The 24,735-nt window shown below is 48.8% G+C and overlaps 1 protein-coding gene across 1 annotated transcript in view; it reads right to left on the bottom strand.

The window, feature by feature from the left end:
• The window catches only part of LOC140388194 (histamine N-methyltransferase-like), a 70,010-nt gene that overhangs the window by 34,301 nt on the left and 10,974 nt on the right, over positions 1 to 24,735 (bottom strand). Inside the window, exons 2-3 of the mRNA XM_072471970.1 lie at positions 14,095 to 14,150; positions 11,112 to 11,219 (exon numbers count right to left, since the gene is read on the bottom strand). Coding sequence (XP_072328071.1) covers positions 11,112 to 11,219; positions 14,095 to 14,150 — 164 coding nt within the window. The remainder of the gene's footprint in view (positions 1 to 11,111; positions 11,220 to 14,094; positions 14,151 to 24,735) is intronic.

The following is a 24,735-nucleotide window of genomic DNA, read 5'->3' as shown; positions in this document are numbered from 1 at the left end:
TACGTTCCCGACCGCGCGGCAGCCCCCTGGGTAGCGTGGAACCCCTTCGCCGCCGACCCCGAGACATCCCCCATCCCCCCACAAGCTTGTGCTGCAAGGCGGCCTGGCAACGCCGGGGGGGCCCTGCTGCTACTTCTGCGAGCAGGCCTTGCACCGCCGGCAGCGCTACCCGGCCCGCGCATCCACCTGCAAGGGATGCGGTAAGAAGGACCACTTCGTGGTGGTATGCCAGGCCCATGCGGTCACCGCGGTCTCCGGCGGCGAATGCGGACCGCCACCACAAACCTCTCCAGGGTCCCCGTGCGGCCAGCGGGCGCCGCCATCTTCCTACACCAGGGCCACGGGTGCCGGCATCTAGTCCCGCGGACGCCACGTTCAACGGATGGGCGCCGCCATTTTGTGCACCCCCAGCCATGTGCGACCAATGGGAGCCGCCATCTTGGATGGACTCCCAGGACCCCAGCTTGCTGACCGCACACCGCCCAAAGAGAATACTCAACTGCTGAGATTAGCCTCGGTGACCCTGGATCAGACCCAGCCTCGAACACTCTCAACTGCTCCAACAACAGTACTAATCAACGGGCACGAGACGTCCTGCTTAATCGACTCTGGGAGCACGGAGAGCTTCATACACACTGACACGGTAAGGCGCTATTCTATCCTCGTCCACCCCGTTAATCAAAAAATCTCCCTGGCCTCCGGTTCCCACTCAGTTGAGATAAAGGGATTTTGTGTAGCAAACCTCACAGTCCAGGGAAGGGAGTTTAAAAATTACCGGCTCCACGTCCTTCCACACCTCTGCGCGGCCACACTCCTAGGTCGAGACTTCCAGTGTAATCTCCAAAGTCTAACTTTCAAATTCGGCGGCCCTATACCCCCTTCACTGTCTGCGGCCACGCGACACTCAAGATCGATCCGCCTTCCCTGTTTGCGAACCTCACCCTGGATTGAAAACCCGTCACCACCAGGAGTAGACGGTACAGTGCCCAGGATCGGATCCTTATTAGGTCAGATGTCCAAAGGCTACTGAGGGAAGGAGTCATTGAAGCTAGTAACAGCCCCTGGAGAGCTCAGGTACTGGTGGTAAAGACCGGGGAGAAGCATAGGGTGGTCATTGACTGCAGTCAGACCATCAAAACGTTTACGCAGCTGGACGCGTACCCTCTCCCCCACATAATCGACCTGGTAAACAGGATCGCGCATTACATGGTCTTCATCATGGTGGATCTTAAATCCGCCTACCACCAGCTCCCCAGCCGCACTAGTGACCGCAAATATAGAGCCTTCATGGCAGACGGGCGGCTCCATCACTTCTTAAGGGCTCCCTTCGGTGTCACCAACGGGGTCTCGGTCTTCCAGCGCGAGATGGACCGAATTGTTGATCGGTACGGTTTACGGGCAACATTCCTGTATCTGGATAATGTCACCATCTGCGGCCACGACCAGCAGGACCATGACACCAACCTTCGAAAATTCCTCCAGACCACAAAGAGCCTTAACCTTACATATAACACGGATAAATGCGTGTTTAGCACCGACCGCCTAGCCATTCTCGGCTACATAGTGCGAAATGGAGTTATAGGCCCCGACCCTGAACGCATGCGCCCCCTGATGGAGTTCCCCCTCCCTCACTGCTCCAAGGCCCTGAAGCGCTGCCTCGGGTTTTTCTCTTACTATGCCCAGTGGGTCCCCAACTATGTTGACAAGGCCCATTCCCTGATCCAATCCACAGCCTTCCCCTGTCGATAGAGGCCCGCAAGGCCTTCAGCCGCATCAAAGCAGACATTGCAAAGGCCACGATGCACGCCATCAACGAGTCCCTCCCCTTCCAGGTCGAGAGCGAGGCGTCTGATGTAGCTCTGGCGTCCACCCTCAACCAAGCGGGCAGACCCGTGGCCTTCTTCTCACCTATCCTTCATGCTTCCGAAATCCGCCACTCCTCAGTCGAAAAGGAGGCCTAGGCCATAGTAGAAGCTGTGCAACATTGGAGGCATTACCTGGCCGGCAGGAGATTCACTCTCCCCACTGGCCAACGGTCGGTTGCTTTCATGTTCGATAATGCACAGCGGGGCAAGATAAAAAACAATAAAATCTTGCGGTGGAGGATCAAACTCTCCACCTACAAATACGAGATCATGTATCATCCTGGGAAGCTAAACGAGCCTCCTGATGCCCTATCCCGCGGCACATGTGCCACCGCACAAGTGGACCGTTTCCGAGCCCTCCACGAGAACCACTGCCACCCGGGGGTCACTCGCTTTTTCCACTTTATCAAGACCCGCAACCTGCCCTCCTCCATCGAGGTGGTCAGGACAGCCACCAGGTGCCAAATCTGCGCGGAGTGCAAACCGCACTTCTACCGGCCAGAGAAAGCGCACCTGATAAAGGCTTCCCGTCCCTTTGAACATCTCAGCATGGACTCCCAAGGCCCTCCCACCTCCACCGACCGCAACACGTACTTCCTGAAGGTGATTGGCGAGTACTCCCAGTTCCCATTCGCCATCCACTGCCGTGACATGACCGAAACCACCGTCATCAAGGCCCTCCAGAGCACTGTTCGGGTTCCCCGTTTACCTACATAATGATAGGGGGTCCTCCTTTAAGAGCAACGAGCTGCGTCAATTCCTGCTCAGCAAGGGCATCGCCTCGAGCAGGATGACCAATTACAACCCCGGGGTAACGGACAGGTAGGGAGGGAGAACGGAATGGACTGGAAGACCGTCTTCCTGGCCCTACGGTCCAGGAATCTCCCAGTCTCCCGCCGGCAGGAAGTCCTCCCGGATTCCCTCCACTCCATCCGGTCACTGCTTTGTACCACAACCAACCAAACACCTCACGAACGTCTCCTTGTCTTCCCCAGGAAGTCCTCCTCTGAGACCTCGCTCCTGACCTGGCTGGCAGCTCCCGGACCCACCTTGCTCCGAAAATACATGCGGACGCACAAGTCGGACCCGTTGGTCGAGAAGGTCCATCTTCTCCACGCTAAGCCCCAGTACGTCTATGTGGCATACCCTGATGGCCGACAAGATATGGTCTCCCTACGAGACCTGGTGCCCGCCGGAGCCCCACGCACACCCCAGCCACCAGTCCCACTCTCCCTCCCACCAGTGCACCTTACAGGGGGATCGGTCCTTCCGCCTGCCCCGTCTAGGCTCCCCCACCCACCGACGCACCCCACAGATGCTCCCTTTTTTGGTCAACCATTTTCCCCATACCGTTTAGGGGTGTCGAAGCTGCCACAGAGACCGAGGCCACGCTCCCGGAGTCGCAGACACCCGAGCCTTCACCGGAGTCACCACCAAAGCTTCGACGATCACACAGGATGACCAGGGCCCCCGATCGACTGATTGCTTCATTTTAAATTGTATAGTTAATTATGAATCATAAATTGTAAATAGTAAATAGAATTGTGAATAGCTACAAAACGCTGTACAGAGGTATTACGGTACCTCCATAAATATAATTTCTACCACGTTACCATGTTGTAATATCAGGCCACCACTCCAGACGGACTCTTTTTTAACATGGGGTGAATGTGGTAGTCTGTGTAGAGGTATTACGGTACCTGGTAATACTGGAACACCATTGGTAGATATTGTATGTTTCCTATTGGTCAAGCTGTATAGTAGCTCCGCACTGCTAGGCGGGGTATAAGAGCCCGTGCCGCCCCAGCAGCCTTCATTCTGTACCTGAGCTGCTGGGGGAAACATCTAGCTTATTAAAGGCTTCAGTTGGACGACAACCTCACTTTAGTGGTCATTGATCGTGCATCAACATGCAAGTTAGGTGGATTGGCCATGCTAAATTGCCCTTGGTGTTCAAAAAGTTTAGGTGGGATTACTGCGTTACGGGGATAGGGTGGAGGTGTGGGCTTGTGTAGGATGCTCTTTCCAAGGGCCGATGCAGTCTTGATCGGCCAAAAAACAACCTTCTGCTCTGTAAATTCTATGATTGTGTTGATACCACAAATAATGAGTGACATGGGCAATGCAAACCCACATTCCTACATACTGTTCTTTTTCAATAGGGGCATTTTTGATCTCTTTTCAAGTGTTTAGCCAATTGCATTTTGAAAGTTTCCATTCCATTTGCTTCAAATGTCGTGTCAGACAGTAAATTCCAGAACATCATAAGTTGTTCTGTGAAAAAAGGTTATGAAGCGGATGCATGGGGAGGACTATCTGAGCGTCCAAGATATTGTTGGAACATGGTGATTTCTGACTTTCCTTTGCAAAATTCCGTCTTTCCTGCCGGAAGACACTGCTGTCTATACATCTGACCAGCTCAGAAACAGGGAATTGATTTTCATCCTTAATTTTCAATTCAGTTTTAACGCTCCTCACACATGGTGCTCTCACCATGTGATTTTTTTGACATCTTGTTGTAATTCATTATACATGGATTTAGCCCAGTGAGTGCAATGCAAAACCTCGCCCCAAACAACAATATTAACCTGATGATCATGAAAATAATTATAGACGATAATAATTCATAAACGATTAACTTATTTTTGCCAAAAAGGGTTTACAGTCATTTCACATTGGTTGCAACAAACTACTGGTTCTATGATCAGTCAAAAGGTTACTGATATCACAGCCACACATGGGGCGGTATTCTGACAACTGGCTGGTGGGTTTGGTGGCAGGTGGGTGCAAAAAATGTGGCAAGAGCCAAAAAGTCGGACAACCTCTGGCATAGAATTACATTGCAATTCTCCCAATGGCACGTTAATGGCAGGTCAGTCAGCCCACTGGCAGGTGGCACGAAGATCATTTGCTCATGAATGCTGATAAAACAGCTGCCCATCAGTGTACTGTCAGATCTTCCGATCCTGCATTTCGATTTTGGCGTGAGAACAGCTGGTGAGTCAGTTTCAGCGGGAGCATTGCGGAAGTGGTTGCTGGGAGGTAAGTCTGTCCTTTAAAAGCACTTGTCTTTGCAGGGGCAGGCCAGTCGATTTCGGCGGGAGAACAGCTGGTGAGTCAGTTTCAGCGGGAGCATTGCGGAAGTGGTTGCTGGGAGGTAAGTCTGTCCTTTAAAAGCACTTGTCTTTGCAGGGGCAGGCCAGTCGATTTCGGCGGGAGAATCAGCTGGTGAGTCAGTTTCAGCGGGAGCATTGCAGAAGTGGCTGCTGGGAGGTAAGTCAACCTTTAAAAGCACTTGTCTTTGCAGGGGCAGGCCAGTCGATTTCGGCGGGAGTGGAGCTGGCTGGTTAGTCAATTTCAGCAGGAGCTGAGAATTTTTCTTTTTTTTTTTTAAAATTAGTTTTTTAGGCGGGAACAGGAAGTCGACCCGCGGACGTCTGGGAAGACCCTCACCAATAAATTCTGGAGGAGAGGAAACCCGAGACACTAAACCTGTAGTGTCTCCCATCCGCCCTCCTCCTCTAACCTAATAATAAAACCCATTGGTCTGAGGTAAGTACAATATTTTATTATATTATTATTATTTTTTATAAAAATTTAATTTAGTTGTTAGCCAGATCTTGGCAGAAAATTAGAGGAATGGCAGGGAAGGGAGTGCAATGTTCCTCCTGCAGGATGTTTGAGGTGAGGGATGCAGTTAGTGTCCCTGCTGATTTTACCTGCAGGAAGTGCTGCCATCTCCAGCTCCTCCAAGACCGAGTTAGGGAACTGGAGCTGGAGTTGGAAGAACTTCGGATCATTCGGGAGGCAGAAGGGGTCATAGATAGCAGCTTCAGGGAATTAGTTACACCAAAGATTGGAGATAGGTGGGTAACTGTAAGAGGGACTGGGAAAAAGCAGTCAGTGCAGGGATCCCCTGCAGTCGTTCCCCTGAGAAACAAGTATACCGCTTTGGATACTTGTGGGGGGGACGACTTACCAGGGGTAAGCCATGGGGTACGGGCCTCTGGCACGGAGTCTGTCCCTGTTGCTCAGAAGGGAAGGGGGGAGAGGAGCAGAGCATTAATAATTGGGGACTCTATAGTCAGGGGCACAGATAGGAGATTTTGTGGGAGCGTGAGAGGCTCACGTTTGGTATGTTGCCTCCCAGGTGCAAGGGTACGTGATGTCTCGGATCGTGTTTTCCGGGTCCTTCGGGGGGACGGGGAGCAGCCCCAAGTCGTGGTCCACATTGGCACTAACGACATAGGTAGGAAAGGGGACAAGGATGTCAGGCAGGCTTTCAGGGAGCTAGGATGGAAGCTCAGAACTAGAACAAACAGAGTTGTTATCTCTGGGTTGTTGCCCGTGCCACGTGATAGTGAGATGAGGAATAGGGAGAGAGAGCATTTAAACACGTGGCTACAGGGATGGTGCAGGCGGGAGGGATTCAGATTTCTGGATAACTGGGGCTCTTTCTGGGGAAGGTGGGACCTCTACAGACAGGATGGTCTACATCTGAACCTGAGGGGCACCAATATCCTGGGGGGGAGATTTGTTAGTGCTCTTTGGGGGGGGTTAAACTAATGCAGCAGGGGCATGGGGACCTGGATTGTAGTTTTAGGGTAAGGGAGATTGAGAGTATAGAGGTCAGGAGCACAGATTTGACGTCGCAGGAGGGGGCCAGTGTTCAGGTAGGCGGTTTGAAGTGTGTCTACTTCAATGCCAGGAGTATACGAAACAAGGTAGGGGAACTGGCAGCATGGGTTGGTACCTGGGACTTCGATGTTGTGGCCATTTCGGAGACATGGATAGAGCAGGGACAGGAATGGATGTTGCAGGTTCCGGGGTTTAGGTGTTTTAGTAAGCTCAGAGAAGGAGGCAAAAGAGGGGGAGGTGTGGCGCTGCTAGTCAAGAGCAGTATTACGGTGGCGGAGAGGATGCTAGATGGGGACTCTTCTTCCGAGGTAGTATGGACTGAAGTTAGAAACAGGAAAGGAGAGGTCACCCTGTTGGGAGTTTTTTATAGGCCTCCTAATAGTTCTAGGGATGTAGAGGAAAGGATGGCGAAGATGATTCTGGATATGAGCGAAAGTAACAGGGTAGTTATTATGGGAGACTTTAACTTTCCAAATATTGACTGGAAAAGATATAGTTCGAGTACAATAGATGGGTCGTTTTTTTGTACAGTGTGTGCAGGAGGGTTTCCTGAAACAATATGTTGACAGGCCAACAAGAGGCGAGGCCACGTTGGATTTGGTTTTGGGTAATGAACCAGGCCAGGTGTTGGATTTGGAGGTAGGAGAGCACTTTGGGGACAGTGACCACAATTCGGTGACGTTTACGTTAATGATGGAAAGGGATAAGTATACACCGCAGGGCAAGAGTTATAGCTGGGGGAAGGGCAATTATGATGCCATTAGACGTGACTTGGGGGGATAAGGTGGAGAAGTAGGCTGCAAGTGTTGGGCACACTGGATAAGTGGGGCTTGTTCAAGGATCAGCTACTGCGTGTTCTTGATAAGTATGTACCGGTCAGACAGGGAGGAAGGCGTCGAGCGAGGGAACCGTGGTTTACCAAAGAAGTGGAATCTCTTGTTAAGAGGAAGAAGGAGGCCTATGTGAAGATGAAGTGTGAAGTTTTGGTTGGGGCGATGGATAGTTACAAGGTAGCGAGGAAGGATCTAAAGAGAGAGCTAAGACGAGCAAGGAGGGGACATGAGAAGTATTTGGCAGGAAGGATCAAGGAAAACCCAAAAGCTTTCTATAGGTATGTCAGGAATAAGCGAATGTCTAGGGAAAGAGTAGGACCAGTCAAGGACAGGGATGGGAAATTGTGTGTGGAGTCTGAAGAGATAGGCGAGATACTAAATGAATATTTTTCGTCAGTATTCACTCAGGAAAAAGATAATGTTGTGGAGGAGAATGCTGAGCCCCAGGCTAATAGAATAGATGGCATTGAGGTACGGAGGGAAGAGGTGTTGGCAATTCTGGACAGGCTGAAAATAGATAAGTCCCCGGGACCTGATGGGATTTATCCTAGGATTCTCTGGGAGGCCAGGGAAGAGATTGCTGGACCTTTTGCTTTGATTTTTATGTCATCATTGGCTACAGGAATAGTGCCAGAGGACTGGAGGACATCAAATGTGGTCCCTTTGTTCAAAAAGGGGAGCAGAGACAACCCCGGCAACTATAGACCGGTGAGCCTCACGTCTGTAGTGGGTAAAGTCTTGGAGGGGATTATAAGAGACAAGATTTATAATCATCTAGATAGGAATAATATGATCAGGGATAGTCAGCATGGCTTTGTGAAGGGTAGGTCATGCCTCACAAACCTTATTGAGTTCTTTGAGAAGGTGACTGAACAGGTAGACGAGGGTAGAGCAGTTGATGTGGTGTATATGGATTTCAGCAAAGCGTTTGATAAGGTTCCCCACGGTAGGCTATTGCAAAAAATACGGAGGCTGGGGATTGAGGGTGATTTAGAGATGTGGATCAGAAATTGGCTAGCTGAAAGAAGACAGAGGGTGGTGGTTGATGGGAAATGTTCAGAATGGAGTACAGTCACAAGTGGAGTAACACAAGGATCTGTTCTGGGGCCGTTGCTGTTTGTCATTTTTATCAATGACCTAGAGGAAGGCGCAGAAGGGTGGGTGAGTAAATTTGAAGACGATACTAAAGTCGGTGGTGTTGTCGATAGTGTGGAAGGATGTAGCAGGTTACAGAGGGATATAGATAAGCTGTAGAGCTGGGCTGAGAGGTGGCAAATGGAGTTTAATGTAGAGAAGTGTGAGGTGATTCACTTTGGAAGGAATAACAGGAATGCGGAATATTTGGCTAATGGTAAAGTTCTTGAAAGTGTGGATGAGCAGAGGGATCTAGGTGTCCATGTACATAGATCCCTGAAAGTTGCCACCCAGGTTGATAGGGTTGTGAAGAAGGCCTATGGAGTGTTGGCCTTTATTGGTAGAGGGATTGAGTTCCGGAGTCGGGAGGTCATGTTGCAGCTGTACAGAACTCTGGTACGGCCGCATTTGGAGTATTGCGTACAGTTCTGGTCACCGCATTATAGGAAGGACGTGGAGGCTTTGGAGCGGATGCAGAGGAGATTTACCAGGATGTTGCCTGGTATGGAGGAAAAATCTTATGAGGAAAGGCTGATGGACTTGAGGTTGTTTTCGTTGGAGAGAAGAAGGTTAAGAGGAGACTTAATAGAGGCATACAAAATGATCAGGGGGTTGGATAGGGTGGACAGTGAGAGCCTTCTCCCGCGGATGGATATGGCTGGCACGAGGGGACATAACTTTAAACTGAGGGGTAATAGATATAGGACAGAGGTCAGAGGTAGGTTCTTTACACAAAGAGTAGTGAGGCCGTGGAATGCCCTACCTGCTACAGTAGTGAACTCGCCAACATTGAGGGCATTTAAAAGTTTATTGGATAAACATATGGATGATAATGGCATAGTGTAGGTTAGATGGCTTTTGTTTCGGTGCAACATCATGGGCTGAAGGGCCTGTACTGCGCTGTATTGTTCTATGTTCTATGTTCTATGCATCATGCCAGCGCGAAATTATGTTGTTGTCAAACCCGATTGCTCAAGAGTGGCATGCACAAGGCAGGCATCAACTTGCAGGCTGAATGGTAGCGCAGTGGTTGTCCACACGCCGCCGAGGACCTGGGTTCGATCTCGGCCCCAGGTCACAGTCTATGTAATAATATTAATAAGAATCTTTCTTGTCACAAGTAGGCTTACATTAATGCTGCAATGAAGTTTCTGTGAAATGCCCCTAGTCGCCACATTCCAGCACCTGTTCGGTTACACTGAGGTAGAATGACCTAACAACAAGTCTTTCGGGACTTGAGGAAAGAAACCAGAGCACCCAGAGGAACCCACGCAGGCACAGCGAAAATGTGCAGAATCCACACACACAGTGGCCCAAGCCAGGAATCGAATCTGGGACCCTGGCACTGTGAAGCCATGGTGCTAACCACTATGCTACTGTGCTGCATCTGGAGTTTGCGTGGGTCTCAGCCCAAAACCCAAAGATGTGCAGGTTCGATAGAAAGACTACGCTAAATTGCCCCTTAATTGGAAAAAAATAATTGAGCACTTAAAAACAATTTGCAAGAGACTTTGAGGTGAGTCCAATAAAACCTTTCTGCCATAGTACTGCACTGCTTCTGCTGTGCCATTCACCACTGTGCCTGGGCAGACTGGTTCCTGCCCTCCATCTGCATCTCCATACAGAGTTGGTCTACATGGACGGCACTCTTCTGCTCGACCCATAGACAATGCTGTGGCACTGTCTAAGTTCAGTACTCCTTCACCCCCATACTCCCCTCTCCCCACACCCTGCTCCCATCTCCACCCAGCTGGTGCTACACACCTGTGCCTATCTGACAGTACTGTGCTGTGGGACTCATGCAGTCACTGCAACAAAGGTCCAAGGTTTGACCAGGGTGTGTGAACGGGAGGGGAAGGTGGAGGCAGAGGAGGTTGCTGACCTGACGAACACAAGGTGGGCAATGTGGAAGGAGAGCTGAGCAAGAATTTGCAGTGGGTAAAGCAAAGGCTCAAAATGGCAGGTGGAGGGGGTAAGGAGGTGGATGAAGATCACAAACAATGGAAGGCGGAGGGAAGACCAATGGGGGGGAAGTTGTACCCCTACACACCTGCCTAAATAGCTTACAAACAAGGGTATCAAAAGATATATCACATCATTTACAGTAAGGAGGTGAATGACGATTCCAGAGGAAGTTCGTCGAAGTTCAGGTGGAGCATGGGAGCTTCACAGGTTATGGCTTTGGGAAAAGGTGGTTAAATCATGGAACATCCTACTTATTGAAGCTGCGAGCCTTTTCTCCCTGGACATCCTGCATGGACTGGTGAAGACAGGTGAGTTGGAGAGAGTGATATGAGTGTGCTGGACTGGCATTTAAATATGGCGTCAGCACCTTTAAACCCATCAGCTGAGGGCAGGTGGACTAATCAGCTGTCATCCCACCGGGAGATTCCGAGGGGAACACTCCTGTGCATAATTAATGAGGTTCCAAGCACAGAATGTGGCGCCGGATCCCATCATTCTGGTCGGCGGGAAAGGCACCGCTGGACCTGCCCACCACCCCACTGAGTCTCCGAAACAGAGAATTCCATCCCATGGTCACAACAGGAAACAGATAAAAGATGAGTTAATAGCTCAAACAAAACTGTTGTTTTCACATGAAAACACATAGTGCATAAAAACATTCAAGTTTAATCAATACCTTTGTATTTGGTGAGTTGGTGTGGATTTGGCTCCACCACTTCATTGTGAATAGAAAGGCCAGGATGTTTGGATTGAATTTTGCCAAGAATTTCAATGTCCACTTCACCTGAATGGAAAACACAACATTTCTGTCCATGAATTCATTGCAGCACATTTTCAATAGAAGTCGATCAGCTGCATTGAATCGGATAGGATTTCCTCGTTTTAAATTTCAAAAGTTCAGATCAATTCTAATCAATTTCCACTTATCTGAAAGCAATATACTTTTGCAAAAACAGAACAAGCTCAATGTATTTTTATTGAGTCTATTTTACGTTTTCATTCAAGATCATACATATTAGGTAAATAAAAATCACCGTAGATTAAAACTACTCTGATATTAATTGAATTGTGGAGATAGCTGACGAGATATGGGAATGGCATCCATGCCATGTGTACACGACTCATTTCTAACCTTGGGCGAGGTTCTCCGACCCCCTACCGGGTCGGAGAATCGCCGGGGGCTGGCGTGAATCCCGCCCCCGCCGGTTGCCGAAGTCTCCGGCACAAGAGATTCGGCGAGGGCGGGAATCGCGCCACGCCGGTTGGCGGGCCCCCCGCTCGATTCTCCGGCCCGGATGGGCCGAAGTCCCGCCGCTAAAATGCCTGTCCCGCCGGCGTAAATTAAACCACCTACCTTACTGGCGGGACAAGGCGGCGCGGGTGGGCTCCGGGGTCCTGGGGGGGGCGTGGGGCGATCTGGCCCCGGGGGGTGCCCACATGGTGGCCTGGCCCGCGATCGGGGCTCACCGATCCGCGGGCAGGCCTGTGCCGTGGGGGCACTCTTTCCCTTCCGCATCCACCACGGTCTCCACTATGGCGGAGGCAGAAGAGACTCCCTCCATTGCGCATGCGTGGGAAGCTGTCAGTGGCCGCTGATGCTCCCGCGCATGCGCCGCCCGGAGATGTCATTTCCGCGCCAGCTGGCGGGGCACCAAAGGCCTTTTCCGCCAGCTGGCGGGGCGGAAATTTGTCCGGCGCCGACCTAGCCCCTTAATGTTGGGGCTTGGCCCCCAAAGATGCGGAGCATTCCGCACCTTTGGGGCGGCGCGATGCCTGTCTGATTTGCGCCGTTTTGGGCGCCAGTCGGCGGACATCGCGCCGTTTCCGGAGAATTTCTCCCCTTATGTGTAAAAATCCCAAAAAGGGAAAATTGGCCACTGGAAGGAGTAATGGGGAATGTTTTTTTCATTCGTTCTTGGGATATGGGCATCGCCAGCGAGACCAGTATTTGTTATTTACCCTTGAACTCAGTGACTTGCTGGGCCATTTCAGTGGGGGATAGGTAAGAATCAACCGCATCTCTGTGTGGGTCTAGATTCACATGTAGGCCAGACCAGGTAACAACAGCAGATTTCCTTCTCTAAATGACATTAGTGAACCAGATTGTTTTTTACGGAAATCGGCAATGGTTTCATTGTGGTTCCTCGTGACCACACCTGTCGTCGGCTCGAAGAATTTCTGCTCAGAGTTGATGAGTTGGAATCTGAGCTTCGGATGCTGCGACACTCAGAGAGGGGTGAGAGTTACCTGGTTGCTGTCTTTCAGTGGACAGTCACACCCCTTCGATTAATTACCTTGAATTCGGCCAGTGGTCAGTGACAGGAGACTAGGGCTGTGAATGAGGCAGGGAGAGGGATTCAGGAGCTGGGGTTGCAGGAGCATCAGCCCTTGTCCAACAGGGTTTGAGATTCTTGCTCTCTTTGTGGATGAGAGTGGGGACTGTGGGGCGGATGACAAACTGACCACAACACAGTACAGGTAACCATTCAAGTGGGGGAGAGAAAGGAAATGTATCAGGGGTAATCAGGGGTAGTTTAGTTAAGGGCATAAACAATGTTGTCTGTGACCAAAGGTTCTGTTGCCTGCTTGGTGCTTGGGTTCGGGATATCTCAGCTGGACTGCAGAGGAACTTGGAATGGGTGGGGGAAATGCCCCTTTATTGTGGACCACATATGTACTGATGACATCGGTAAAAGAAGGATAGCGGTTCTGCTAACTGAATATGAGCAGCTCGGGGCTAAATTAAAAAGGAGGAAGAAAAAGGTAATAATCTCCAGATTACTACTAGAGCCAAAAACTAATGAACACAGAGTCAATAAGATTAAAGAGGTAAATGTGTGGCTGAAAATTAGATGTGGGAGAAATGGGTTAAATTCATGGTACATTGGCACCAGTACAGGGGAAGGAGGGAGCTGTTCTGAAGGACGGTCTTCACCTAAATTATGCCGAGATCAGAGTCCTGGCGCATTACATAACTCTGATTGTAGATAGAGCTTGTAGATAGTCGGGGGTTCAGTTGCATTAAGAAATCAAACTTAAAGGAAAAGGTCAGAGTGCAGATTAGTGTTGAGGAAGATTGTTATCAGAAAATAAAAGGAAGGAACAGACCATGTGAACGTCATATTGCACCAAACATCATACAAGCATTTGGGAGAAAGATTGGAAGAGAGGATAGTAAATTGTAATGAGGAAACAAGAAATGTATTAATGGATATAGATAGGTTTGACGAGAGGGCCAACATTTAGCAGATGGAGTTTAAAGTGGATAAATGGATAAATGGAGGTTATCCATTTCGCTTGGAAAAATGGAAAGAGAACTTTTTTCTGAATGGAGAGAAATGCCACAGTGCGTTGGTGCGAAGGAAACTGCCTGTCCTTGTGCATGAAACACGGAAAACTGGGATGGAGGGACAACAGGTAATAAGAAAGGCAACTGAAATTTTGGCATTTATAGCTAAAGGAATGGAGTATAAATGTAGGGAAGTGTTGCTGCAACTATACGAGGCATATGTGAGACCGGGAGTTCTGTGTACAGTTGTGTCCCCTTATTTGAGGATGGATATAGTTAAATACTCTGTATCATGGGTGATAACATACATGTCTCATGAATACAACAGATACACCATTAAATACAGAAAAATGGACACTGCAGGAGCTACCTGAACCACTTCCTACCCCCAGGACATTGATACAGGAATCTCCCTTTTTCCCGATGCTGCAAAGAAAAGAAAATTTTATTTTTAAAAGGCATCAACTTGAAATGACATTTGTAACAAATGGTTTCACTGAACAATGGCTGTGTAGACCTTAATTTTTAATATGCAAAATGCTAAGAGTTAATCTGTAAACCTGCAAAGCAAAAGTTATCACAGCATTTGATCTATTTTAACTCATAGAACATAGAACATACAATGCAGAAGGAGGCCATTCCCTCCATCAAGTCTGCACCGACACACTTCTGCCCTCACTTCCACCCTATCCCCGTAACCCAATAAACCCTCCTAACCTTTTTGGTCATGAAGAGCAATTTATCATGGCCAATCCACCTAACCTGCATGTCTTTGGGCTGAGAGAGGAAACTGGAGCACACGGCGGAAACCCACACAGACAGGGAGAGAACGTGCAGACTCCGCACAGACAATGACCCAGCGGGGAATCGAACCTGGGACCCTGACGCTGTGAAGCCACAGTGCTATCAACTTGTGCTACCGTGCAGCCCTTCAGCGTGAAGAACAAAATGACCTGCAATTTACAGTAGCAATGATGGTGAAACTGTCAGCATTCCCTGTCATTACTCCTCTGAAACTGACAGCAGCCTCTGTAGTCCACACATACAGTTAAACACAGAGATCCAGAGATTGCTGTCAGTCTCCTGTGCATCTACAGATGCTGCATTTTTGTAATCCTTCCAGAAAGCAATCAATAAGAAACAGCCAAACCTTTTCTCTCAGTACTCCATAGTATCAATGAATCCCTATAGTGCAGAAGGAGGACATTCGACCTGTTAAAAGAGCACCCTACCGAGGCTTAACCCCCTGCCCAATCCCCATAACCCCACCTAACCTACACATCTTTGGACATGTCGCAGCAATTTGACATGGTCAATCCCCCTAACCTGCACATCTTTGGACAGTGGGAGGAAACCAGAGAACCCGGACAAAACTCATGCAGACTCGAGTAGAACAAACCCCACACAGTCACCCAAGGCTGGAATCTTATCCAGGTCCCTTGTTCCCGTTTTTAAAAAGCGGTGGTGATTTCTTCTGGCATGATGCCATGGCTGGTGGTTGGGAAGATTTGATGTGGGCAGAAGAGGCTGTGGTATTATCATAACTATCAGTGCTGCAAGGGTTAATGTAGTGTCAAGAGTAGCCACTAGAGGGAGCTACAGTTACAACAATATAAGGCAGTGATGCTAAGCATTGGGGGGAAGAGTGTGTGCAGGAGTTAGATGGTGAAGCCCAGAAGAGCAAATAGTGTAAATGAGTGCAGATCATGGTTTAAACCAGTAGTAATTTTAGTTGTAGATGAGTGGAGTTTAAATATTATTAATCAACTCTGTATTCTCAAGGAGTACGTGTTAAATCCAAGTTAGCGTTGATAACGGTATGTCATCTTCATTACTGTCTTACCGTTTCTCCATTGCCTGGTCAAGTTTCAAAGCTGTGTTGCGGGGAGGGGTGTTGCTGGGATAACAGGAATTGTATGGCTATTGCATCTGAAGCTTGCGGGCGGCGCAGTGGCGCAATGTTTGGCGCTGTTGCTTTGCGGCACCGTGGTCCCAGGTTCGATTCCCAGCGCTGGGTCACCGTGGGGAGTTTGCTCATTCTCCCTGTGTCTGCGTGGTTTTCCGCCGGGTGCTGCGGTTCCATCCCACAAGTCCCGAAGGAAGTGCTGTTCGGTGGATTGGACATTCTGAATTCTCCCTCTGTGTACCAGAACAGGCACTGGAATGTGGTGATTTTTCACAGTAACTTCATTGCAGCGTTAATGTCAGCCTACTTGTCACAATAAAAATTATTATTATTATCAGTGAAGAGGCATTTTAGGGTGGAAGGGATGTTGGTGTTAATGGCACTATGTGAGAATCATGGGTTTGTGCCGGGGGGGGATGGATAGTGTATACAGGAGGTGGAGAGAAGTGGGGCTGGTCAAGGTGAGGGATCTGGAGTTGGAGGAAGGGTTCACTAGTCTGGAGGAGCTAAGGGAGAGGATAGAGCTGCCAAGAGGGAGTGAGTTCAGGTATCTGCAGGTTGGGGACTTTGCACGAAAAGTCTGGAGGGGGTTCCCTAGGTTGCCGGGATACACCCTGCTGCAGCGACTGCTGCTTCCGGATGTGGAAGGAGAGGGAAGAATTGGGGATTTACAAAAGTGGCTGGGGGAGCAGGGAAGTGAGCGGGTGGTGAAGATCAAGGAGAAATGGGAAGCGGAGTTGGGAGGGGAAATACATTCGGGAATATGGAGTGAGGCACTGCGTAGGGTTAACGGGACCTCCTCTTGTGCAAGGATGAGCCTGATACAGTTTAAAGTGGTGCACAGGGTGCATATGACTCGGGCAAGAATAAGTGGGTTCTTTCAGGAGGTAGCAGATGAGTGTGAGAGGTGCGGGCGGGGGCCAGCGAATCAGGTGTACATGTTTTGGGGTTGCGAAAAATTAGGAAGATTCTGGGTTGGAGCATTTGCGGTCTTAGCCAGGTTAGTGGAGGAGGAGGTGGACACAGAGCCTTTGGTGGCGATGTTTGGGGTTTCAAAGAAGCCGGAGCTCATGGAGAGGAGGAAGGCCGATGTCGTGGCCTTCGCCGCTTTGATTACACAGTGAAGAATTTTGCTGGAGTGGTGGTCAGCATTGTCACTGGGGGTAGAGGCTTGGTGGGTGACCTGTATGACTTCCTGCGGTTAGAGAAGATAAAGTGTGAGTTAAGGGACTCTACAGAGGGGGGTTGAGAAAAGGTGGGGGATGTTCGTGACCGTGTTTGAGGAGCTGTTCGTTGAGGGGGGGAGGGGGAAAAGGGAAAAAATCTGTACAGACTGTATGGTCGATTGCTGTGAAGTATGTTTCCCAGGGTGTTTATTTGCTGTAAACTGTTTTGATACATGTTTGTAATGAAATACTTTTTTTTTTAAATGCAAAACCAATAGTAACACAAGAATCCTAACTAACATTGGAGATAACATTCTATTGTTGTTAGTGGAGAAGGGGAAGGGGGTCAGAATCAATAAAAAGCCCAAAGAGTAAAATACCAATTTTAAAGGCAGAATATGGTACATTTCTAAGGGGAACTGAGAGTGTTGTTCGAGATGTTACATTAAGTTCAATCATTCTGGTCAAATTTGTGTACCTTTATGTTTATTTTCAATTAAGGGGCAATTTAGCATAGCCAATCCACCTGCCCTCCACATCTTCGGGTTGTGGAGGTGAGTCCCACGCAGACACAGGGAGAATGTGCAAACTCCACACGGACAGTAACCCATGGTCGGGATCAAATCTGGATCCTTGCGCCGTGAGGCAGCAGTGCTAACCACTGCGCCACCTTGCCACCCCTTTTATGCACATTTATACTTTAAAATGATTTGTACATCAAAGAAAAGAAAATGGTGCAGTTGCAACAGTCTGAGGTAATTGCCTCAACAATTACTCTCCCATATTGAACATTCTGCTCTGGTACATTCCAGAATTTCATATGGAAAGCACTGGGACATGAATGAAAAATCACTTGGGATTTACAGGCATAGACTGTGATAAATCTAGGAAGCAGGAATAGCAAAGGAAAATTTGGTAACATTTTTAATACAGAAGAGGAATCAAATTGTGCTTACATAAAACAAAGAGAAGTTAAACAAACAGTTTATCGGGCCATAGTTAAAATATCACGTTAGTTTTTGATTGTCATATTAGGAAGGATTTAAAAAACTTCTCAAAAAATGCAAGAGCTTTTAAATACCTCGGAGTAAGCTGATAGTGTAGTTTTCAGAATTTCCCAGCATGGATTCTGTGCTTCATAAGACCATAAGACATAGGAGGTGATGTAGGCTAGTCAGCCCATGGATTCTTCTTCCCCATTCGATGAGATCATAACTGATCTGATGTGATAATCCTCAACTCCCGCCTTATATCCATAACATTTCTGATTCCCTTGCTGTTAGAGAATAAATTCCTTCTCATCTTTCTTAAATGGGTGAATCCTTAGTCTGAGGTTATTCCCACTGGTCCTTGACTCTCTCACAGGGGAAACACCCTGTCAGCATGTTCCCTGTCAAGCCCCCTGAGAATCCTATATTTCTCAATAATTCACCTCTCAATTTTCTTTATTAAATTTGTTTTTCCAATTCAGGGGCAATTTAGCATGGCCAATTCATCTACCCTGCACATCTTTGGGTTGTGGGGCATGCAGACAGGGTGAGAATGTGCAAACATCACATGGACAGTGACCTGGGGCCGGAATCGAAACTGGATCCTCAGTGCCGTGAGGCTGCAGTGTTAAACACTGCACCACCATGTTGTCCTCCCTTGTATTCTTCTAAACTCCAATGTTTACAGGCCCAAGCAATTCAACCATTCCTCATAAGAAAATCCCTCCATACCTGGGATCAACCAAGTGAACATTCCCTGGACTGCCTCCAATGCCGGTCTATCTTTCCTTCGGTCAGGGGTCCAAACTGTTCACAGTATTCCAGGTGTGGTATAACTAGTGCCTTCTGAGTTTTATCAAGGCTTTGATTTGATTTGACTTATTGTCACATGTACAGAAGTACAGTGAAAAGTATTTTTTCTCTGGTCAAGGGGACATACACAGTACATACATAGTAGACAAGAAAAAGAACAATCAACAGAGTACATTGACAAATAGTACATCGACAAACAGTGATTGGTTACAGTGCGGAACAAGGGGCCGAACAAAGCAAATACATGAGCAAGAGCAGCATCGGGCGTCATGAATACTGTTCTTGGGAACAGATCAGTCCGAGGGAGAGTCGTTGAGGAGTCTAGTAGCTGTGGGGAAGAAGCTGTTCCGATGTCTGGATGTGTGGGTCTTCAGATTTCTGTATCTTCTGTCTGGTGGAAGGAGCAGGGAGAATGCAAAGCCTGGGTGGGAGGGGTCTCTGATAATGCTGTCTGCCTTCCTGGGGCAGCGAGAGGTGCATACAGAATCAATGTGAGTGTGGCAAGGTTGTGTGATGCATTGGAATGAGTTCACTCTGTAGTTTCTTGCGATCTTGTGCCGAGAGGTTGCCATGCCAAGCTGTGATGCAGCCAGATATGATGTTCTCTGTGGCACATCTGTGTACATTTGTGAGAGTCGATGCAGACATGCCGAATTTCTTTCGCTTCGGTAGGAAGTCGAGACGTAGTTGGGCTACTTTTGCATCAACGTGAGTGGACTAGGACAGACTGTTGATGATCCCCATCAACTTAAAGCTATTGACCATCTCCACTACGGAGCCATTGATGCAGGTGGGGGTGTATGTCGTGCTATGCTTCCTGAAGTCGATGATCAGTTTCTTGGTCTTTCTAACATTTAGAGAGAGGTTGGTTTCGGTACACCATGCAACCAAGTGCTCGATCTCCCTTCTGCATTCTGATTCATCGTTGTTTGAGATACAACCCACAACAGCCATGTCATCCGCAAATTGATAGATTAAGTTGGAGTTAAATCTTGCCACACAGTTGTGTGTGTATAGGGAGTACAATAGAGGACTGATCACACATCCTTATGGGGCCCCGGTGTTGCAGACTCTTGTGGAGTTGGTGCGGTTACCTATCCTGACAGATTGCGGTCTGTTGGTGAGGAAGTCAAGGATCCAGCTGCACAGGGAAGGGTCAAGTCCAAGATTGCAGAGTTTGGTTCTAAATCTTGTCGGGATAATAGTATTGACGGTGGAGCTGTAGTCTATGAACAGCAGTCTTACGTAGGTGTCCTTGTTGTCGAGGTGTTCGAGTGAATGAAAATGAAATGAAAATGAAAATTGCTTATTGTCATAAGTCGGCTTCAATGAAGTTACTGTGAAAAGCCCCTAGTCTCCACATTCGGTGGTCGTTGAGGCAGAATACCTTGTTTTTATTTGGTCCTGGTATTATGGTGAATTCTCTATTTTTATACTCTATTCCCTTTGACATAAAGGCCAACATTTCATGTGCATTCCGTACTATCTGTTGAACTTAAATGCTAGCTTTTTATGATATATGCACGTGGAATCGAAAATCCTCTCTGCTGCCTCTTTCTGTAGTCTTTCTCCATTTAAATAATATTCAGCTCCTTTATTCTTCCCACCAAAGTGCCTAACTTCACACTTTCCTCCATTATGTCCCATTGCCTGCCCCAAACAGAGTCTGTGTTATCAGTGGGGGGGGGGGGGGGGGGGGGGGGTGGAGGGCAGGGAAACGGGAATATGATGCTGGGCATTACCTCAGTAGCATCCTCTCAGAAACTATGAAAACTGACAGAGATCTGCCTGGCAGCAGCAAGGTGCCAATCAAACTGTCCCTTTTCTGTAAAATGACCTGTCTTCCACGCACTGATTGCTTCCACTAAAAATATCTCCTTGGCTGATGCTGCAGATCAGTTAGCAGCTAACTGGAGCTATTTTTCCTTCTACTCTCCCCTGGTATTCGCTGTGCCTGCAACATCTCCAGAAATGTGGTAAGTGACACCAGATTGACAGGGTAGAATTGAACAGTCCCGATATTGCAGGGCCAGGGCCGTAAAATGCAGCAAGCATTTCAAAAGTCCCTTTTCTTCGGCGGGAGTGGAAACTCCTGCCAGCGAGAGCAGCTGTGAAGTTCCGCCCACAGAGATGTCACTGGCATCCATTTCTCGGCCACTGGGATATTGGAGGAAATGAGAAATGCCCTACTAATTCATGAATTATTTAAAAATTGAACTCATTGGTTGCAATCTTTATGAATTACAAATAAACCATGAGGCACGATTCAACAGATTGGGAACAAAGTCCCATAGCTTGTGTGTTTAGTCGCATGATTCCTGGCGTCCCGTTGTGTAAGGGGCCTCAGCGGGGCATGCGCGGCCCAGGGTCGCACATTGCCCCGTTTTGTACAGTGGCATGCTCTGCTCGCCGGAACTCCCCGGTGTAGCATGAGATCGGGGCGTCAGATGCCTGACCGTCGCCAGCCCGAACGCACCGAGGAAGGGTTTCTGGCCCCCCTCAAACACCCATGCAGTGCACCCCCAGGTGCCCAGAATGGGGGGATTTGCATCGCAATGCCTCGTGAGATCGCTTTGGATCTCACAAGGCATTGTCAGCCGGGCAAATCACAGGAAGTGGGTCATCCGGTTTCTAGCGGCCACGCAGCGCTGCATTTCGTGCGTGGCACTGTGGTTCAATCACATGAATTTTTATTGAATGGAATTAGTTGGAAGGTTTTTCGTTCAATTAAGTAAGGGTTGTTTCGTGCACTGCACCAAAATTGATATTAATTTTCTTCTCCTTTATTTTTGCTTTGCCAGGTTAATGCTATACCTTTAAAACATTTCATGCTGATGAAATATTCGCAAATAGCATGATTATGTGATGATCCTGGGCTGAATTCTCCATTTCCCGACACCGGAAGCGGGAATCGTGATCAGACAGAGAATCTTAGCTTGAACACTTCATGCTCCACCCCTCCGCGATGCTCTGCCCCTCTTAATCTCACTGGGCGAATTGGTGCAAGTATTTACAAGCAGGGCCTGGTGCCATGATTGTGGAGGGGGAGAGGGAGGTGAAACAAACTCTGAAAAAACCTAAAATTTTATCGGGCTTGCTGGGGAATTGCTGACTGGGTCAGGGGCAGTAGCGAAAAATAACTTAGAGCCAAGTCCATGGACTCGGGGTGTCCCCCTCGTGATCAGGGTGGCCTGGATCCGACCGTCATTGCTAAAGTATGTGTTTTAAATGCAGCTCTCTGACTCTAGTTCCAGGCTACTCTCACTGCTGAGTGCTGCCTCTGTCCTTTGAATGCTTAGAGAACCTCTGGTCATCTGGGAGCTCACACAGGCCACGGCTCTGGACACCATGGAGCACCAGCTGTTTGGTCAAACTCAATCAGGTGCCCACCAGGCGTTGCCACTCCTCAGAAGTGCTGCCACACTGCAGAGGAAACAGGGGATCAGCAGAGTACATCCTGTGGCGGTATCCACCTCTATTAAAGGCTGATCAGAACTGATTTAATATTAAATCATATATTCACTTTATATTAAAAGCTGATTAGAACTGATGCTATATTAAATCATGTATTTAACCCAATATTAAAAACTGATGGCTGATGAGTCCATTATCAATGTAAACCATTACTTATTGCAATAATGTTTTTTTTAATATGTATTATCTTTGGAAGAGTCCAGATGCAGTGAAGTCATTAAGTCTAGTGGCCTTGCCACTAAGGGAGGTTATTGCTTGTCTAGTGGCCTTGCCACTAAGGGAGGTTATTGCTTGTCTAGTGGCCTTGCCACTAAGGGAGGCTACTGCTTGGCAAGAGACCCTGCCAAGGAGGGAGGCTGGTGTTTTTCTAGAGATATCTACCGGAGGTATCAACCTCGTATCTTTAGAAACAGGTGCCCTGATAGGTCTCCCTGAAATTAAGGCCTTGCCAACCAACAGAGAGACGGTTCTTTGTCTCGAAATAACTGTGGGGAGCTAACTTATTTTTTGTTATAACCTGCCTACTTGCCATTGGCTGGGGACTAATGACTATCCCACAATCCTGTGGGAGTATGAGCTTCCACAATGAGGGGGGCGGAGAAACCACTAGTAAACTCCGAGTATAAATAAAGCTGGCCAGTTCAGGAACCAGCAGTAAGGACTATGTAGCAAGGGAAGTTACTGCTACTGTTATGCATATATGTTGTAGTAAATAAATGTTATTACTTTGTATCCTTAAAACTCGTGCTGGATTCTTCGTGGCCCTGACAAAACTGGCGACGAAGGTTAAATTGAATAGCTGTCTACACTGCTGAAGCCACCTCCCTGGAGTTTTGTTGGATACAGGTTGGAAGTTGTTTTCTATTATACCATGCCTCTGTACGGACGTTTGGATGTTTTTGATGCTGCGCTGGAAAGCTGGAACCAGTTCACACAACGGATGCGTTACTATTTCCGGGCAAACAATATCACCGAAAACGAGCGCCAGGTGGTCATATTGCTCACCGCCTGCGGCCCGCATACGTTTGGGGTGATTAGGAGCCTTACGTACCCAGCTGCGCCGGACACCAAAACGTTTGATGAACTTGTGAATATAGTGGGTCAACATTTTAACCCAACCCCGTCCACGATAGTCCAGCGTTACCGGTTTAATACTGCTGAGAGAACCCCTGGAGAATCCCTTGCCGATTTTCTGTCCAGGCTACACAGGATTGCGGAACACTGTGACTATGGTGAGACCTTGTCAGAAATGTTACGCGACCGTTTGGTTTGCGGTATTAACAATGCGGCCACCCAGAGAAAGTTGTTAGCGGAGCCAACATTGACTTTTCAACAGGCCATTCAAATAGTATTGTCCCGAGAGAGCGCAGAGCGAGGAGTACAGGAGCGACAGGGAATGGAAGTGCATGCCTTGGGGCGCAATCCCTTCCATCCGAAAACGTCCCCCCGCACTCCTGCGGTACCTTGGGCGAGGCAACGACCAGACCGACGCCAGTGGCCGTCGGACATTCCTCCCCGAAGGGAGCCTTCTCCAGAGCCAATGGATGAGGAGCCATGTCCGTGTCAGACTTGTAGGCGCCGACCCCGTCGCGGACGGCGGTCCTGGGGGCGCCAGAGGCGCCGTCGTTCCGACCAAAACTGGGACCAGCCCAGGGGCCGTAACTGGGACCAGCCCAGAGGCCGTACCTTCCATGTGGATGAACCTGCGGCGACTACTCCTGAGGACGTGGAGACGGAGGACGACTGCCTGCAGCTGCATTGTGTGGCAGCTCCCCGTGTGGCCCCCATTGAGGTGACAGTACGGGTCAATGGCCAGCCGCTTGAGATGGAGTTGGATACTGGCGCAGCGGTCTCTGTGATCGCCCAGAGGACATTCGACAGCATCAAGCAGGGTATACAGACCCTTACATTAACCGACTCACAGGCCAGGTTGGCCACCTACATGGGGGAACCACTGGACATTGCAGGAACTACAATGACCCCTGTTGTCTATGGACGCCAGGAGGTGCGTTTCCCACTTATCGTGGTGCGCGGCCATGGGCCCAGCCTGTTGGGTCGGGACTGGTTGCGCCATTTGCGGTTGCAATGGCAGCACATCCTCCAAACAGTTTCTGAAGGGTTGACTGAGGTGCTCGGACGATACCCAGATGTATTCCAGCCTGGTTTGGGGAAAATAAAAGGGGCCGTAGCCTGTATCCAAGTTGAACCAGGAGCCAGGCCGCGCTATTTCCGGGCGCACCCAGTGCCTTACGCCTTGCTCGAGAAGGTAGAAGGGGAGCTCACTCATTTGGAGAGTTTGGGTATTATCAGGCCCGTCCGTTTTGCTGACTGGGCAGCACCAATTGTACCTGAATGAAGCCAGATGCCACAGTTCGCTTGTGTGGCGACTATAAACTTACAGTGAATACGGTTTCCCGACTCGACCGATATCCAATGCCTCGCATAGAGGATCTCAACGCGAAACTTGCAGGTGGACTCTCGTTCACAAAATTAGACATGAGTCACTGCAGTTGGAGCTGGACCCTGCCTCCCGACCATATGTAACGATTAATACACACCGGGGCCTGTATGAATATACACGGTTGCCCTTTGGAGTATCCTCTGCCTGCGCAATTTTTCTACATGTTATGGAGGGCATTTTGAGAGGTTTACCATGTGTGGCT

Source organism: Scyliorhinus torazame, chromosome 2 (assembly GCF_047496885.1).
Source record: "Scyliorhinus torazame isolate Kashiwa2021f chromosome 2, sScyTor2.1, whole genome shotgun sequence".
NCBI classification, from domain to species: domain Eukaryota; kingdom Metazoa; phylum Chordata; class Chondrichthyes; order Carcharhiniformes; family Scyliorhinidae; genus Scyliorhinus; species Scyliorhinus torazame.
This window is presented reverse-complemented; position numbering and strand designations above follow the sequence as displayed.